Genomic DNA, 19,743 nt, shown 5'->3' with positions numbered 1-19,743 from the left:
AACAAAAAACAAATTTAAAAAAACAAAAAAACAAAAAAAAAAACAAACAACAAAACAAAACAAAAAAAAACAAAAAAAAAAAAACAAAAAAAAAAAAAAAAACGGATGCATAATTTTAGAAGCTGAGAGATCGTCCACATCTTCATCAAATATACTACTCACTCCAGGGGGAAAAAAGAACGCTACACTCAACCACAAAGGTAAATGATAATATCTATTTTATTAAATATATAATTTAACGCAAGGCCATAAAAGCTCGGAGAAGATATCAGCCACTGTCTGTATTTAGTTCGCCCCACCCCTTCACAAGGCAAAGTTACGTACAATATCCGTTTTTTAATGTGAAAATATACTGCCCCCACCACCAACCCTAGAAAGAGGTCACTGTGTATATTGAAGCAATTAGCTCCTAAAGAAACTACCATATTTTATCGACTATTTTATATTTCTTTGGTGCAATCCAGAAATCAACCTTATTAAAAATCAAAACTGCAGAAAAAAATCTTTATAATGTACGTACCCGTCATGGAACGAAAATGACATGTTCTAAAAATCACGTAAATTGATTTGCGTTTTTTAACTAAGAAAAACAAATTTATGACAAAGCGAGACATTATGTTTTGATCCGTCATATTTAATAAATAAGAGAAGACACCTCAATTCGAACTCCCGAGATCAGAATCAGCCTTGTAATGGCTACAGTTTACGATTGAAATCGCTTAAAAAAAATAAAGAAATTATTTTCTAAACATAAAAACGTACTTGATCAATTTATGTGATTTTTGGAATATTATTATATTTTCGTCTGTGGCAGGTTCGTAAATTTTTCTGTAATATATTTTTTTTTATTAGGTTTAACTCTGAATAAGAATCTGTTTTCTTTTTTCTACAGTGGTGATAAGGCAGCATCAGTATACTCTTTCTGCTAATTGCCCCAGTCTAGAAGGATTTCTTCTTAGGTTCAGGATTGAATAGATGTTACCATTTGATCCAAATTTAATCCGAAAAATCCACTGTTTATTTTATTCTTAACCCGCAGTGTAGATTATGTTGATGTACATTGTGCATAAAACAACCACTTTTTACTATAAAGTTACTATATATTAAACATATAAAATAAAATAAATTCTCTGTCTTATATATATATATATATAAGGCACTTTATCTGTGTGAGTTCATTTCCTATAGACTCTGAAACGACTCGACCGATTTTGCTTTTAATTCCGCACGGATGTTTTTGGTGTGTCTGGGAGTGTTCTTATATGAGTTTTGTATCAGAATGCCTCCGATAAGTGTTGAAAATCGATAATGGAAAAAAAAAACCGATTAAAGAAGAAAGTTCGATTTTGATCAAAGTTAACGCCTAATGCAGTCTAATATCAGAAGTGCATTTGAGAAGTTTTATCACCGCATAAGCAGAAAGGCCTAGCGTATAAAATCAACAGTAGGTTCTTTGATAAGACAGTGACGCGTTCGAAATGAATGTTTCTGTTTAGAGCACAATTAAACGATGATACTTTTGCATTTTAAACTTTAATTCAGGCCATTATATATAAAAATAATTTATAAAATCAACAGTAGGTTCTCTACAGTGCAATGTAGTCTACATTGTATTGTGGACTAATTCAGTGTGGAGAGACATGTAAAGCTTTCTCCCGGTACACCGCGATGTGTCTCTGACGAGAGCATGCAATCCATCGATTTGATTGAAAAAATAAGGAATAGTACTTAAGTATTTTCGGTACCGCGCTGAAATAATAACGTTATTATTTCGAAAGCCATTCTTAATATGGGGAGGGGGTGGTGTTTTCTAACTATTTTGTGCTTCCATCTAACAATTTAATAATAATAAAGAAAAGACATCGTGAAATCTGAATTAAATGTGAAAAAAAAAAACTATTTAAAAATAGCGCGGTACCAAAAATACATAAGCACCTAAAAGATTTCGCCGATTTAAATGACAAATGTATGAAAGGGTGAAATATTTGTTGATTCTCATTTAATCCCGGGCAACGCCAGGTCTCCCTGCTACCAATATTCAAGATACTCTGTGTGTGTTTATGTGCGTAAAACTTCGTTTCCTATGGACTCCAAAACGGCTGGGTTGACTTTTAAAAAATTTCACGCAAATGTACTTCATGTGTCTGGAAGTGTTCTTGGATAGATTTTGTGGTCGGATTTTTCTGATAAGTATCAAAAATGGTGAAAATTGGTTATAAATTGATTATTTAAGAGGACGGCTCAACAAGAACTTGTTTATATTATACTTGAAAACGACCATGTTATAGTCAGCTGGAGAGCAGTTCCATGATATTGTGTTCCACAAACGAGCAGTTCTAGGGGAAAAAAAACTTTGCTCCCGGACTTTTCGCTTAGTTTTAAGCGCAGATAGAAACTGCAGATTGTGGTTGTACCTAGATGAATGTTTGTATGATTGTGTTACAGAGGAGGGGTGGCATAGATTGAAGCTCAGTCGAGCACCTGCCATGAAAATAACGATACAGCAGTGATAGACCCGTAACGTCTCTTCTGCTATAAAGAGATAGTAGAGAGGAAAAAGGAACATCGCCCACTAGATTTCGAAGCTGGATTTTGTATCCTTTCACGACAGGAAGGTAGGCTGTCTCTACCGTGCTAGAAAGCTACTTACGCCTGAAAGTATTCTGTACCCCTATAAGGTCAACATTCGCCCATGTATGGAGTACTATTGTCACATTTGGGCTGATGCATCTGCTACTTGTCTCTCACTCCTGGACAGGGTTCAAAAGAGTCGCCAACCTGATAGGTCCTGAACTGTCATCTAAACTACAGCTTCTGTCCCATTGACGAAATGTTGCATCCCTCTGCCTGTTCTGCAAGTATTTTAATGGCGAATCCTCTGACGAACTTCAAGCACTTGTATCCCCTCGACGTAAATACCCATGACAAACCCGACAAGCAGCCAAATCCCACCCCTATAGAGTAGAGATCCCTATGTGTAAGAAAGCATTCCACTCCAATAGTTTCTTCCCTAGAACTGCTATACTTTGGGACTCCCTTCCGGGATTCTGCTTTCCCAACTGTACTGACATGCAGAAGTTCAAGTGTATTGTGAACAGACATCTTGCTGCTCAGCTCCCTTCAAAATATCCATGCAACTTACGTCCCCGATAGTAGCCCCCTACTTCCAAGGTGCACTGTGCCTTGTTTGGGGTGAAAATTGAATAAAAGATAAATAAATGAAATAAGGAAAGGGTGCTAGGAAGGATACGCTCCCAGGCATCACCTCCGCTATTTGAGAAGAGAGTGGTTTATTGTTGGGTCTCTTCATTGCTATTTTTAACAAAGACGGAATGGTCCATCAGCAGTGATGGCTCATTTCTCACACCCTCACCTTCAGGCTTTGTGTCATATCTTCTTGGGAGGAGAAAAATAGTCAAAATTCGCCTTGGTATCTTTCTTGCTGTCATGCTTTATCACAACCTCTTTTGCCGAGATGAGGTATGACCCAGCTAGATCCTATGAGAGACGCCCTTCCAGAAATTACTTATTCATTTAATAGAGGCGATACTGAGATGACCCTACCGGGGAATGCCGACGGATTCATTTGCGGCTATTTGTGTACCTTTCCAAAAATGCCTCATCGAGAGAATTGGACCCTAACCCCACACCATTAAATTAATTTGTTGCAGTGGGAAACGGGTTAATAGTGGCACCAAATAAAGTCTCTTAAGGGCATGAGAGGCGAGATAGCACCAACCAGACTTCGACTTGAGAAATCCGGATATAATTGGAATCCTGAGGAAGCATATTGTCACTCAAATTTCAAAAGCGAACCATGTTCCATTTAAATTTTGTATTAATTGATTGTTTGGTGACGGCTCGAATATTACCGGTCTGTTCCGTAAGTCGCAATCGAAAGCATTCGAGCCAATATGGATCATTTGTTGAAGAAGTATAAGTTTTATGGTTAAAATGCCCTAACCCCTCACCTTTCCATCCGAAATTATTGTGAAAATATGAACTCTCTATTTACTAGTATTACCTGTACCTACCTTAATAACGATATGGAATAACCCCCCAGTAAAATTTTATATGTTGTTATCGTTATTTATTTATAACGTTTTAAGTGGTTGACAAGGTACACGTGGAGAACCATTCGGTAGCAGCTGTTCCAGAGAGACAAGACAAGCGCACGGTAAAAGTCGTATTAGATTGATTTTGTTTCTGAAGTTTTGGACATTTGGATTACAATTTTCATCCTGGTTGTTAGTTTTACGTTTCGGCCGCATCTATTCCAAAAACGAAAAAACTATATGGAATTTCGAATTGAGCCCTTCATTCAATTTACATGTGTGAGCTGTTTAAGTCGGTACTTATAACTTTTGCGCTACGGATCCATTTGAAACGTTACATCAGCCAAAACGTGAAACTACGATGTCTGCTTGAATAATACCTGTAGATTATTTTCTTTGACTTCGTATCTCGTTTTCGAACACTACTAATTTAAGCCAGAAATTGTTATTGGGGGGGGGGCTTTCTTTTGCTGTTAGTTTAAATATTTAGGTAAAACTTGGGAATAGTGGCCGCATCGTATTTTGGTGAATCTGAACTTGTTGAATAGAAATTACTTTTGCCAAGTAAAGGAGGTGGTCCCTTCGCTGTTCTCTAGCTTATAAGAACACTTTCTAGGGCCGGTTTAAACCCTGTTTCTACATAATGGAAACTGGTTCTAAAGAATTACTTGATCCCTACTCCCTTTCCAGGGTAACGTTTGCCACGAGGACTAGTTTTAATATGGAATGAGGTAGTGGTATATTGTCCTCCACATGAAACAAATATTAGTTCCAATCGTGATGTTTCTGTAAAATGGTTATCTGAATACGAAGCTTAGACTTGCCAACAGTGCTTTTAATTTTTCTATATAGGATTTTCAAGTCAAATTCGACTTTTCACCATCTTTGTACTTATTGGGAGTGTAGAATAGTGAAAAATAGCCCCCCCCTTAATTTTATTTCTAAATAACGTTATCTCTGCGCCTTCGTAATGTATAAGGGCCCATTACGCACGAGAATGGAGTACTGTTGTCACATCTGGGGAGGGGTTAATCAGAGCTGCATGATCTAACGAAATGCCTAGAAAACCGTTCACCGTTTCCATCAATTGACCAGTTGCAGCGGAAAAAACTAGGCTTCAAGTGTTGGTACCCATAGCGGGCTGCTCAAAGATTTTTAATGGTGAGCTGGCATTCCAATCTTCACCTTACGACTTTGTGTCCGAACTTCTTTCGGTGAGGGGGTACAATACCGTATTTATTCTACTCTGAAATGCAAAACTAAACATTGCATTTTAAAAATTTTTTAATGAGGATTGATAATTTGTATTCGACCTCATCTGAAATATTTTCACATTTCGGCTATTGTAATCTGACATCTTTCGGATGCAATTGTCCATTTCAAGGATCTGTACGGAGTTTCGATCCGAACCCACTTAATCTACGAGAGTAGCTTGCTCTCGTTCCGCGAGCCATTAAAAGTGGAAGTTACAAGCTTCGTAGTGATAGGCTTAATTTATGAATGTGGTAATTAGATCTGTTATGCAGAACAGGGAGCGTATTAAGACTTTCTAGTAACATTTCAGTATAGGCCATATTTTGCTTAAGTACCTTAGATTTCGTAGTTAAGAAAGTAAGGCGCAACGGATAAAGATGCTAAATCAGTTCGGAGTAACCGACTTCGAGAGAGTTGTAGTTTCAAGTTCTCTGTATGGACGATACCTATCGCTACGAGGCTTGTAACTTCCACTTGTAATGGCTGGCGGAACAAGAGTAGCTTAAATGGGTTCAGTTCGAAACTCCGTGCAGATTCTTGAACATATTGGCATACACACCTCAGAATTGTGACTCCTTACGCAACTTTCTTTACCTATTGCCTAACTTCCCTTTTTTTTTTTTTTTTTTTTTTTTTTATAAAAATGGAATTAATTTTTCCATTTAAAAAAACTGATCACTAACTAGTAACCCTAATTTTTCATACGAATGGTCGTATCTTATAGCCTTATACCAAATTCATGTGAGTTATTTGTCTGGTTCTTAGTAAACCTCATCGTACGACTGGTGTTCAAAAAAGTAATGCATTCTATTTATTCCGCCTGCACGGATCGGCCGGATTACAAGTTGCATTGTTTGAACTTGTGCATTCATGTCCTAAGTTTATTTTCTGCAGATATTGAGTGTTAAGCAGAGATGCGTCATTAAATTCTTGGCCAAGTACACTAAGAATGGCGATTGCAGAAAAAATCTGGAGCACAAAAGGTAGCTAGTCTTAATGGTACCACTCTTGTCTTCGTAGCTCTTTGACTCGAGTTAAAAACTTAAAGGCTTTAATTTGGAAGCTCTCTTATATGGTACTAAGACGAGAACCACGCAACAGTTTATTCATTCCTGAATAGTCCTTTTCTGGTTTTCTGATCTACTAGCCATTGTGTTGTATATTTAAATGCTTCTATAAGTGAACTTATCAGCCCAAATGTTTACAACTTGCGCAACGAATCCAATACCAGCAGTTAGATTTAAAACTGCGAAAAATAAAATTCTTAACCCTATAGAAATTAGATTTGAAGAAATTTAAATTTCTTTACACTAAGCTAAAGTTTAATGCCGATACTAATTAACTGAGTGACTTTGACTTAGAATGTTCTATAAATCAAACATTCGAGCCGATGTTGGTTTGTTTTCTATAGACGTCTGAAGCTCTTACGGAACTTTAAAGGGATTTTTAATAAACTAAACAGGATTAAATAGTTCGGTTCAAGTATTGAAGTACACTTTTTCTCGCAAACTAAATTTTTTCACTTTTTTTTTCCCAGGTACATTTTCACGCTAAGGAGTACTCTTACCCTTTCATTTTGGTCCTATCAGATCGGAAAGCGCAACATATTACCGAACCTCTCATCCAAATACTACCCGGATCGGATAATTACTACTTCCCGTCTATTTATGACGAACCGCCCGGAAATGCAAGGGACACCCCAGTATCCTTACCAAAGAGACTTCCAGGAAGCCGTAAAGAACGGCGATACCAATGTCTTGCAACAGATCTTGGAGAAACGCAAAGGTAAAGTGAATGTTAACCTGTACGACACGGAAGGACAGACCGCCCTCCACCAGAGCTGCCTCAACGGGAACCTAGAATTGGTGAAACTTTTAGTGAAATTCGGAGCCGACGTTCGTCTCGCGAACCGTGATGGCTGGAGCGCCTTGCATATAGCCGCGTACGGTGGCCACCAAGAGATAGAAAGTTATCTTATTCATGCAAATAGTCGGGACTAGCAAATGTGATCAAAAACATTATGGGGGGGGGTAATTGTAGGTACAAAACACAAACAAAACCTAACGTATTAATTATATATATATATATATTTTTGTCTTTGTAGAATTTTTTTTGTGCTTGCAAAGAGCACTATCGATGGTCGACTCTTGTCTTTCTGTGAACTTTGAAACCGAACCGAACGTCTGCGTCGTTGGTTCGCGTATGGAAATTTCCTGTTGCGGTTAGTATTAGGGCTCGTGTACGAGTTGCTTAACCTTCTCCATTTTTAATTTTTTAATTTGTAGGCAATTGCTGCATATATTGCCACTTTTAGAACCAGCATGATTAACTCAATTTTGCCCATTAAAATCTAACTGTCGATTTCGATTAATGAATCGCCCCTCGTCTCCCTTTCATTTTTTTTTTTTTTTTTTTTTTAAAGCAAGAATCGAATACCGACCGGATTTGGGGCTAATGGTTAGATTAATAAAGTGTATTGGTACTATTGGGGTATAGTTAACATCCGAGAAATCAAAACAAATGTAACTAATCTATACCAAGCTCATTAAAACTTAATTTCTCCCGACCTGTCTAGTCTTAGAGTAAAAACTAAGATTTTTTTTATAGTATCGAATTATCGAGATACTAAAAAATGGAGTTGATAACTGAATAATGGGTAATCATTATTTCTCGTAACGAATAGCTTTGGCTCTGATAAATTTTTCTAATTTCATAGCGTTAAATGTATACAGGTTAGTAGAAAACTAAATTTTAATTCATTAGATTTTTAACTACTGCAAAATTACCAACATATTTTCTCACCACTAACTCAGACTGGTATGATTACCTTCGTTTTTATATTAGTCACAGTAAAAGTTCCACTATTTCTTGGTTACAAAGATACTATAACCAGTCTTAGTGGTCGATACCAACTATTAAATCCTCCATTGCAAGCGAACATTTCATAATCACTTGTTTTATGTAACATCCAGCGCCATTAAATTAACCCTAACTCGCTCAATCGGTAGATATACAGAATAGTTAACGCTCTATAACTTGTAAGCCAACAATGTATCAAACGCATTAGAATGAAATTTTCTAACCCACCTAGTTACCAAGTGTAACTATTCTGTAATTTTACCGCTAAATTGAATCCTTCAATTCACACTTTAATACGGTGCATTTATTAGAGCTTTCAAAACTGACTTAAAATTATTTACGAATTAAAACTTAAATCTCGCATAATTGCATCAGAAAACATACTGAAAGTGATTTGCTGATTATAACAAAGTTGATTCAGTAAAGGCGGTTCTTTTCAGTTCGGATTACTTGTGTATTTTGGATTCTTTTAGTTTTTTGCTATTTGAAGATTTAATAACATTTTCTCAGTGAAATCTAAGCTTGAATGTTTAATTTCAAGAGTTAAGATATAGTTTTTGGATTTAAAAATGAAGTATTGACCATATGAACCTGTTAAGTGGGGGGGGGCATTCTTCTGAGGATCACTCTAACATGAGTTAGACAAAACAAGCTTTTTCGTTTATTAAAAGCCATAATAGTGGCTTTTAATAAACTTAAGGAAATTCAAAGACTTTTCTTGCAGGTTACTTGGTGCAAATCTTTGAAATTCCCCCCCTCCCCTCGCACTCCATGTATTTTACTTTGCAAAATCTTAATATTTTGCACTCTTAAACGTTTCCGTATCAAAGAGGATGCCCAAGAGTTCATCTTTGTGACGCGCAGGGTGCGTCCACCGTATTTATATTGAATACTAGCTGCACCCCTTTATTTTGGTTTTGCGAATAACACTGCCCCTCACCCACTCTTAATTTTTACAATTTCCGTTTTAATGACAGTTGTGTAACGTTTCTCCCCCCCCTTTTTTTTTTTTAATGGGTCACCGCTTAAGGTCTAAAATAAACTCTAGTTTAGGTCTAATCAGGTTAGGCGGTCGGCGAAGCAAACACTTTGAGGATTGGAGACGACGGTTGAAACTGGGCAGTATTTAAGATTACAGCGCAAGAATTTAACATTCCATAGTATCTGTTCGTTAATCATACCATCCTCCAGGCCAGTAGTACATCCTCTTTAGTGTAGTATCTGTTTTGATCGCCATGATGCCATCTTATGACATTCCCTTGGGGGGGGGGAGGCGGGGTAATAACTATTTAGTGACGAGCATTAATCGGAAAGATCCAATCTTAGTCTTTCTTCCAAATACTAAAGGTGTAAGAACATAACAAAGCCTCTTCTGGTTTAAAAAAATCTAAAAAATATTTTTATAACCCCCACTCCTAGCATGGGGCATTTTATCTTCACCATTACAAAGCTGAAATTAAAACTAAGAATCATCGTTCACAAGCAACAGGAATCGGAACAAATACATTGAGGATATTGCAAAGTGGTCTCCTTTCGAATGCTAGAAAATCTGTCAACAGACTTCTATATCTTTACGAAGCCACAATTTGCTCAAGCATGGAATACTGTGGGCTGGTGAATCTACCACTAGTCTGTTCCCCTTAAACAAGGTCTAAGACCCACCGATCTAATAGTGTCACTATTAGCCAAGCTCCAACCTGTCCCATCGTCGCAATTTTGCATCCCTGTACCCCTTACAAATTAATAGAATGTGCTCTGACAAGCTCGTAGCTCTTGTGACACCTCTACGTAAATACCCTTAATCCGACAAGCAAAATCCCACCCCTCACTGAGGTCCCTAGATGCCGAAGAACTTGCTGTAATAGTTTCCAACAACTGCTAGAATTTTTTCTCGATTGCCTACTTCCTTGACTGTACTGAGATGCAAAGATTTATGCAAACGGGCATCTCACTACCCCCCCCCCCATCGTGTTCCTGTAGATATGGGCGCAAATAGTAGCCTTTGCGTTCAAGTGGCAATGTGACGTGCTTGGTTGATTAAGTGTAAATTTTTTTATAAAACCGTTAACATATTTAACTTTCACCAATACTGAGCTAAAATTAACTTATTTTAGCATTTATAATACTAGCTGGTTTTGCGACTCGCTATCTCTTCGCAGTGTTACTTGAAACATTAAATATTTTATAACTTTATTGTAAACACGAAACTTATTCAGGTAAATCTATGAACCTTAATATTTGGCACTTTTCCAAAATTCAACTAAAGATTGGAACTTGTTAAATCAAGTCGGACCCTCTAAAGAAAATTTGAACAGAAATGCAAGAAATAATTCTATTAAACCATAGAATTAATAAGTTAAGTGTGTGGGGGGGGGGTCCCTCATTTCGTAGGAAAAATGTAGAAAAACGATTACAAACCACATGCGAGTGAAAAAGGAAAAATCCTAAGTCCTTCCCATTCTGAGCAGAAGCTAAATGTGCGTGTGGAAAGGTAGGATTATTCGATATATATATATATATATATATATATATATATATATATATATATATATATGCACATTTACTTTCTTTTGAAATTGAGACTTAAGGACATAGACTGATTACCCAGGATCTGTATTCATATTTTGCTCTGATTATATTTCCTATAATAGGAGCTACATTGTAGAAACCTTTTTGTGTGATGGTGCTAATATTTGAACGAAGTGTTGATTCTAGAAGTCTTCGTTTAGCTCAATCTACAACGGATTTGATAATTTTTGCATGATCAAAGTCAAACGAGTGATCATGTCCAGCACAATAGCAGAAAAGTGCATTTAAGGGGTTTCCATTCTTTCTTCTAACTTACGTTGTTTCGCCTTGTTTTGTGAAAGTCATTACAAGGGATAGAATATATGCCGGCGTTGAATGTGAGGGTTTTGGGGAGTGCTTAGTGTTTTTAATGTTTGTTTTATTGAAGTTGTTTGTATCGAATATATACCAAGTCTATTGAGTGTCATATGTTCGTGCGTCTCCAGTATGTTTTCATAGACTTGAAATATGGCGTTTTGAATTTACCAACGAGCTCAACTCTGACCTTAACCCGACGGTCCCAGCTTTCGCATTTCTTTTAGATATAAACAAATCTTTTTGCGAGACTTAAAAAAAAATCAGTTGCCACTAAATTTTAATAAATTCTTAAGGTGTTTTTCTAGCTCCTGAAAATTTGCCCCGTGTGTGTGTGGGGGGGGGCTAATATCTTAAGGTGTGTAGGTGGTTGTAAACTTTTTTTATTTTAATTTTTTTTTTTTTTTACGTCGATATACGAGAATTCACTTTACACCAAAACAAGTCTAGGCCATTCTTGTAATGACTTCCTATTGACTACGGTATGATGCATGTGCAGCTCTAGGAGGTTCACTTTTCTACGCTGTGCCTTCTCTTTGAAAAGGGTGGAGAGTTTCAGGCTAATAGCTTGAGGCTCCCCTACAGGGAATGCCGACAAGGCTGCCCATAACTTTTGCCGGTTGGAATGCTCTCTGGATGGGAGTGGGGTGATTTTTTTTTTTTTTTTTTTTTTTTTTTTTTTTTTTTTTTTTTTCTCAAATCCCGTTTTGACACTTGCGTCTTATTTCTCGTGGAGAAAAATAAGCACCCATATTTTTTTTTTTTTTTTTTTTGTACGTCCACCCTCACAAGCTTTATCTTTGATAAAGGAGCTAGTTTCAGCTAATTGCCTGAGACGTCCTACCGGGGAATGCCGACGGAGCTGCTCGGATATCTTTGTAGGCTAGTGCATTTTGTTCGTTGGGCTTTCAAAGCCCATTTGATTGTGTCTAACCTCGTGCAAAAGATTAAAATGCACGAGTTAATCTTCCAATCTTATTCCAATCCAATATTAACGCTGAGATGCTTTTTACTTATACACAACTGCTCCGTCTTGATCATGCTGTATCTCCTATGTACATCAGTTCTACGCTTTGGAGGGGAACCCGTTAGACTTTTAAACTAATAGATTCGGTGGCAAATGCTTATGGGTGGAAGTACTGGTCAGTATATCGGAAGTTAATCTTGCCATAAACTCTGGAACCGACTTCAATAATAATCTCTAACAAAATGATCGTCAAAGAAAGGAAAACAAGACCCATCTACAGGGTGACAATAAGTCAGATGGATTTTTAACCCAAATTCTTTATTTTTGATGTCAACACTCTGAGGATGGGTTGAGAACAGCGCAAGAATTTAACATTCCCGTAATATCGGTTCGTTCAAGCATACCATCCTCTAGGTCAATAGTACATCCTCTTTAATGTTCTATTCGTCATGCCATCTTACTAGACCGTTCCTTTATTTTTGGAGAGGGTTAGTGTAGCCACTATTTCCATTAGTGGCATACATTAATCGGAAAAATCCCAAAATCTGTTGGAAATGAAGTTAACAAATTTAACATGACTATGGAAATTATAAAAATGAATATAAAAACATCTTTTAAATAGTTTCCTCTTTTCATCTTCACAAATCCGTGCCCTTTCCAAAACGATGGCGGTTTGCAGGATCACTCTATCCCCCCCTCCTCCCGGCTTCTTTCCTGATGTTACATTTCTGGAGTTTCAAGTTTGATGTAAACGTCTTTGAAATATCCTCCTTCAACATAAATGTCAATTAAGACTGAAAATGGAAACCATTCCAAATTTACATTTGGAACAAATTAAGGCACAAGGCCATCTGATAGTGCACTTTGCTCTTAACCAACTGTCCTGTTTGGGTTGATGAATCTGTCATATCTGAAGGTTAAGGTTAGGAACGTATCAGTAATTTAATTCGTTCACTCTTTATCTACAAGCTACATCACAAACGTGATGTTGCTAGTCTCAGTCATTTCTATAAATGCTATTATACCATGTTTTCTTCAGAATTCTCTTGTCTCGACTTGTTTGGTTCGTTGGTTTAGCGGTCTTCATCAATCTGTTTTTAATACCTCCGCTTTTTTCCAAGAACTGCAAGCTTGTGGAACTCTTTCCCTAATGTCTGTATTCCTCCTATCTTAGCCTTATTCTTATCCTATCTTGGCCTCTTTCTTAAAGACAAAAACAATAGATGTCTTTGCGATAATAAGTAATTCTTGTGCCTTGTATGGAGTGACTTGCATTTCTTAAATTTAAGGGACAAATGTTAGAAACTTAAACCCTTTTAGGAGGCTTAAAACTATAAAGTAATTCCATGCTTGATCAATCTTAAAACCAACGAAAACTCAAGCCTCTTACAAAGATGCGTGGAAATAAGTTATATTTCGTCGCGCCCTGTTCCACTAAAGAAACTGCGTTAGACTGGAGGTTAGGAATTCATTTTTTATAGAGGACTGCATAGTAAAAGCAAACCTGTTGCCTGTCCTGTCTTTATCGGCTCCTTGTTATCCCACTTTCTACACACACGCACACAATCGCGCTACTCTCCCATTGTAGCTCCCACCGCTTCCCCGCCTCTTTACAGCATTTTTTCTCCATTCAAAACGTCTTCACGTTTCCTGGCTTTTCACGACCGCCAACCACTCGACTGTGAGAACTAGGAACTTTTAATCTCCCCACACAAACCAACGAAAGACTCTTGGAATTGTGACGTGACTGACCTAATCTCGGTTCCTTCATTAAAATCCGCCCGCTTTTTTTTTTTTTTTTCGATTTGTCGCGTTTGTTTAGTCTCTCACGCTCGCTTATATTTTCAACAAGCGCAAAGCTCCCCTCCAAACTTAAGGTTTTGGTAAATTATTCCTTATTAAATCACTTCAATTGCTGTTGATATCGAATCCTTTTACATGTATGATAAAATGCCATAACTTCGCATTAGTTTATGAACTGTTAAAAATAATTATACAAATGTTTCTTTACGTGCTTTTTCATAATCAAAAGCATATTGTATTAATTTAAATGTAACATAGCGCGTATGTAAATGCATGCGAAATGACGTCACCGGTAGGGAAAAGACTTTAAAAAGATCGCGCTACACGGGAATAACGTTCGAGATCCCGAGAGTGACGTCACAACTAACACTGCGTAAATGTTTCCTTTTAAGTGCTTTGTCTACTTTGCGACCGATGCCACAACGTGTTGGTTGTTGGGTAACGTTATCTAATATATTAATGCATACATCTTTTCTTCCGAGTGACTGTCGTTTAATTATGACCTTCTATTTCTTGTAATTTACCAAGAACTCTTCCGAAGTTTCGGTATCGATTATAACTGAAGGAACTCAAGTTATATATTTAAGCTTTGGTTTTGATTCAAGCTGATGCATTCAAGTCATATGGCTCTTATTTTTGAAATCACATCCTTATAAGAATATATAGAAAATTGACTCTATAATATATACGAAATCTGTATAAATTTAAATATCATTTAAGCGTATTTTACAACCGGGCTACGTTGGGCGTCCCTGTTGGATTTGATCCTTTTTCTGTTTTAAGGAAAGAGCTACAATATCAGGGCGTCTCCATTTACACTGAACATCTAGACTACCAATATCTTATGTGAAAGTCTGCTGTGGGATTTTCACGGGTCCCACTGGTATACATAAAACTCGATATGCCAATGCGGGATCCATCGTGGGGCATCAAAGTTACAGTACATCAAATCTTGGTCAGTATGGAGAAATTTATAGGATATTCTAAACGTGGAGTTTTACAGATAAATGTTTAAATTATATAAATCATTGTTTAATAATATTGCTTAAAAATTAAATGGAATAATTTAAACTTTTAGTTCTCGAACTGTCAACTTTTTTTTAAATTGATGAAAAATTAGTATCAATATTCGTCCATTTTTAAGCGTGGCAGACAGATTGACGGCATTTCTTAGGTGCATAGTCACGCGAAAACAAATGCGATTTCTAATTCCTCCTCCTCCTCCTCCTATTAAAAGCTTAAATCTTGCATGTACGGTCATTTGGTGTATCCGTAGTTTGTTCTATTTATTTTATTATAGCCCTCTCTCCCCCCTTTACCCGCGAACGCTTAAAACGTAATGCCCATCTCTCTCAGATCAACTTTAATGGTTAGATATTTTAGTGAATCTCCCCCTTAAGATAACCAGAAAATGACTAGTGTTATTTTAGATGCACAACTTTAATTCTACCCTACTGTTTAGTCTAGATGACTTTTTATAATCAAATTCAGTTGGAAAAAAATTAAGCGTCGCTGTGATAGCAAACAATACTAATATTTAAGTCTGTTTGTGCTAGCTTGAAAATGAATTATCTCCCTTGTGTTAACATGACTTTGGCACAACATATTCCTTGTGGCTACTATTGCTCCTCAATTTTAATCTAGCTCTAAATTTAATTTTTTACCACACTTTAAAAGAAATATTCGCTTGTAGCGCGCAGACGAAAATGCATTGGTCATTAAGTTGATACCAATTCCTGTATTTCATGAGAATCAAAAACATCTGGGATTCTTACCTAGATCCCTTATCACCCCCCCCCCGATAGTCATCTTCATTATTAATGACAATAAGGGAGTTTATTTTTCATATCTGGATGTGTAAGCAAGTAGTCTTTCTTCATTCAATTCGTATTGTAATTGTTTCAAGATGTAGAAGTGCACAATTTTTTTCTGTAAAAAAAAAAAAAGCAAAAATCGGAAAATAATCTCCCCGACCTCCTTGATCACTTGGGTTGTGACCAATCGACTGTTGCCTTTTTCTTAAGTGATTTTCAAAATTCTCTCTTTATTCACAACTTCGCAAACTAGTTCCGTGACCTTAACAGAAATTTGGTTCGTATGGCGACGGTAAAGTGAATACAAATGGTGTACCGCGTATTAAGTTTCATAGCATTGCTTTCATTAGATGTTGGCAACCTTCCAGAATTCTTTGTGTCTCCTTACATTTGACAGAGGGAAAGCAATTCAGTAAAATTATCGACAATCTAGCCCAAAATATGCTTTCTCATTCATACGGGATGAACGTGATCAATGGCTTTTCGCAGCTGTTTAACGTTATCCTTGACCTCTTAGCTAGGAGCAAAGCGTAGAATCTGACGCTTCATCTTTCCTTGTTTTGGCCTGTGAAGGAAGAAATTTTCCAAACTGAAACAATTCGTCCTAATCCAGAACTGACCTTAAAAAAAATGACCTTAGGTGTAATTCTGTCCGTGGATGGGGGTAAGTAAATAAGAACCAAACTTTGAAAAGATGGCTTTACTCGGATTTCTTTAAAAATTTAAACTATACTGTCTTGAGGTTGTGTTAAAATAGAAATCTTGAAATAATACCTCTTGGGTTATTAGGAAGCATGAGCAAATATTTTCATGTTCGGGATTTGACGATTTCGTTTCGCAGCGCAAACGAACCATAATACTTGACTCTTAAACATCAAAACTTAAATTAATTTCTAATCGACTGTTTAATGGATTAAAAATTATTTCCAAATGTCAGAATGAATACAAATGTGTCTATTAACCTCAAATTTAAATGGCGTATACATGAAAGCTGAATTTGAAACCTTAAAACTGTATGAACTTTCTGGCTTTAAGTTTTAAGCTCAATACATTATGTATCCTTTATGCTTAAAGGATACACTTTTTTTTTTTTTTTTTTTTTTGTGGTGTATAAAACCCACTTGTTTTCCCAACCTTTTAAAAGGTAAAAAAACTTCGATCTGCAAATCGGAATCTTATATTATTGTTTAAGCAATCCCTTAAATCCTTAATGTTCTAAAATTAAGCACATCTTAATTTTCCTATTTTTAACCTTATTGGCATTGATATATATAATTGAATATGAACTATGAAAACGAGGCTGAGGACCAGTTTCAAAATGGCGACTAAAACTAATGTAGCTCTTACTTTTTTGTATGAATTATCATTCAAATTTTTTGCTATTTTTTATTTTTAAACTCTCCGTGAATCTTATCGAGCAAGAGGGAAACTAGATAGAAATATGCAGCAAACATTTTCTGTGAAGATGTTATTGCGCTCTCCTATCTTACCATTCAAACACTTGTAGATATTAATCAGATTCACTATAATATCGCACGCAGCCCCAATAATGAAGCACCCAAATTGGAACAGATGTCTCATTTTCATTTTTTAAGAAAATGAGCAGCTACTACACCGTGATTAAATTTATTCGTTTATTGAGGGCATTACAATATTAAATACAAAGATGGAGCATTAAAAGTAAGATTAAAAAAAAAACTAAAAATTTTTACGTAAATTATGGCTTTTCCTAAGGGAATTTGCTAAAAATTAAGTTTCCGGCTAGAATAAAATGGTTAGTACATGGGATAGGTTGAAACGTGAGAACTTTCAAAAATATATATCGGCACATTATGATTTAAGTTTTACTATTTAAATCTAAATGTTGCAGATTATGAACTTAAATGTTCACTAATATTTTAAAACTAGTTTTCATATTTATAAACTTCATATAATTTGATACCTATATTATACATAGGTATGTGGGGGGGGGAATAACTACTGATTAAGTTCAGTAATTTATTACTGAAACTATTCTTACAAGAAAAGTTCAATTTATCCCCCCAACAGTCATCAGGGAACCGCATCAGAATGTAGGGTGAATAAAACCGATCTAGAGTAAATGGCTAATGAGATGAATAAACGGTTAAAAAGCAGCAATTCTCTCCTTTGCCAAAAAGATCGAGTACTTGCTGGTTTGAGGATCTGGTATTGTTTCTGAGTAGGTGGCATGTGACAGTATCTAATCCCCCCTTAGTATTAATCTTTCATCCGATAAAAATAAGTTGTGAAATCAGTTGAGGTTTTCGATCGACTTGAAGCTGACGGCAAATGCTGAAGTATGCCGAATTCTAAAAAAACAAAACAAAGTTTATTTCTTGTAAGAATGTTATTTCTGTAATAAATCACTTGTATAGAAAATGACTCCTATGAATAGTGTTCGGCAAAAATAATCTAATTTTGTACTTAAATAATTTTGCCGTGTATGTTGAATATACGAGTTTCCATTCATTGACGGATTTTGTCAATGAATGGAAACTCGTATACATGCATATATTTCGCATTAAAAAAATTGGATTTTTTTTTTTTTTTTTTTTTTTTTTTTTTTTAACAAACTTCATAGTAAAACGGATGTTAGTTTCATACTCCCTTTTCCCACGTACACATCCGGTTTTAGCCATACTTTTCTGTCCCATAGTATGGGGATTTTAGGGCTCATCCAATTTTCTATTGGGCCCCATTTTCTCTAGTTCAACTGAACTATATCCATACATCTTAATCCTCTTCCACTTTTTCTATGCCTTAATTAGATTTTTGCATTAAAAATGCCATTTTTTTTCCTACTCTTAAGTTTGTCAATGAGAACGAAACGTTAATCAAGCAATATTCCTCCCCACTTTTCCACACACTTTTCCATTTTTTTTTTTTTTTTTTTTTTTTTTGTCATTCGCAGCTAAACGTTTGAGCAATCACGTGACCACTCAAATTCACGTTCACACAGATCCTATGAAATTGAGTAATTAATTTCCCTTAACAAATCTAATGTAATTTGTGCCTATGTGTAAAGCACACATTAAAGTATATAATACACGCGTAATGACTCCAAATTTGGGAACTTTTTTTTTTTTTTTTCATTAAAATCAATGAATGTAAGATATGTATATATTGCTGTATATCCCTTGTATATTTGTACAATACAAAAAACTGAAATTTAAACAGATTCGTTGTCTTTTCTTTTATTGCATGTACATCTGTAAAAACTTTCTGTATAAATGTTCATTAGAAATTTATTTCAGGTATATCGTATCTCGAAAAATCAATCATCTTGCGGACGATACGAAAATACGTACGTGTGATACATGAATAGTTAGGGTGGATAAATATTACTCATGTGTAGTAAAAAAAACCAAAAAAAAAAACCTCCCATTATGTAAAGGGTAATAACGTGACTGACGTTCAGAGTTAGGCACCTAATATTGAAACTGATACGTATTTTCATAATATCCACTGCATATATTCTGAAGCCGATATTTTTCAGCACTGAATTCTAATAACTATTAACGAGAACTTCTGCGCCCATTTTTAGTGATGGGATTTTGCCAAATTAGGCATGCAGTTTTAGAAATACAGTTGAAGCCCGGAATATGGTTGCCCTAGGATACTTTTTTTTTTTATTTTTATTTTTTTATTATTTTTTTTTTTTTTTTTTTTTTTAATACGAAAATTTCCAGCCTCTGGTTACGGTATTTACCCCGCTTTACGGCTATTAATCTTATTTGATTATATACATGTGTATTGTATTTTGTTACTAATTTTTAATGTTATCCCGAGGTTCTACTGTATTCGTGTTGGGACAATGACGAAAAAGAACCTATAACTCTTGAAATCTAAGCATCTACATAATAGGCTAAGGCAGTTCATGTTTGTCCATACGTTATTCCTTTTACATAACATTAAAGAGTCCGACTTGCAAAGGTGGTTATTAGTAATTAATGTCGCTAAAGTAAACAATTCTGACTTCACCCATTTTGAAATGACTGGTTCTAAAATAAAGTTCTCCCCACCTTTGCTAGATACGTTGGTAAAATTTTAAATACACTTGTATATTTATATCATTCTTATTGACGGA

At 35.7% G+C, this 19,743-nt stretch overlaps 1 protein-coding gene across 2 annotated transcripts in view; it reads left to right on the top strand.

Annotated features, from left to right (window-relative positions):
* LOC145286218 (notch-regulated ankyrin repeat-containing protein-like) overlaps positions 1-18,830 on the top strand; it is a 19,890-nt gene extending 1,060 nt beyond the window's left edge. The window contains exons 1-2 of one of the 2 annotated variants that reach the window (XM_080135026.1): positions 1-200; positions 6,847-18,830. The exon at positions 1-200 is cut by the window's left edge and continues 1,060 nt beyond it. In XM_080135026.1, the coding sequence (XP_079991152.1) occupies positions 6,977-7,309 (333 nt within the window). In that variant the 5' untranslated portion in view covers positions 1-200; positions 6,847-6,976 and the 3' untranslated portion in view covers positions 7,310-18,830. Of the gene's footprint in view, positions 201-4,110; positions 4,178-6,846 lie in introns of those variants that run through there. The other variant, XM_080135027.1, reaches the window with a different exon arrangement.
* The last annotated feature ends 913 nt before the right edge of the window (positions 18,831-19,743 follow it).

Source organism: Euprymna scolopes, chromosome 10, assembly GCF_053919585.1.
Source record: "Euprymna scolopes isolate OS-2025 chromosome 10, ASM5391958v1, whole genome shotgun sequence".
Taxonomy (NCBI): domain Eukaryota; kingdom Metazoa; phylum Mollusca; class Cephalopoda; order Sepiida; family Sepiolidae; genus Euprymna; species Euprymna scolopes.
The sequence above is the reverse complement of the archived record's forward strand: the minus strand, read 5'-3'. Positions and strand labels throughout refer to the sequence as shown.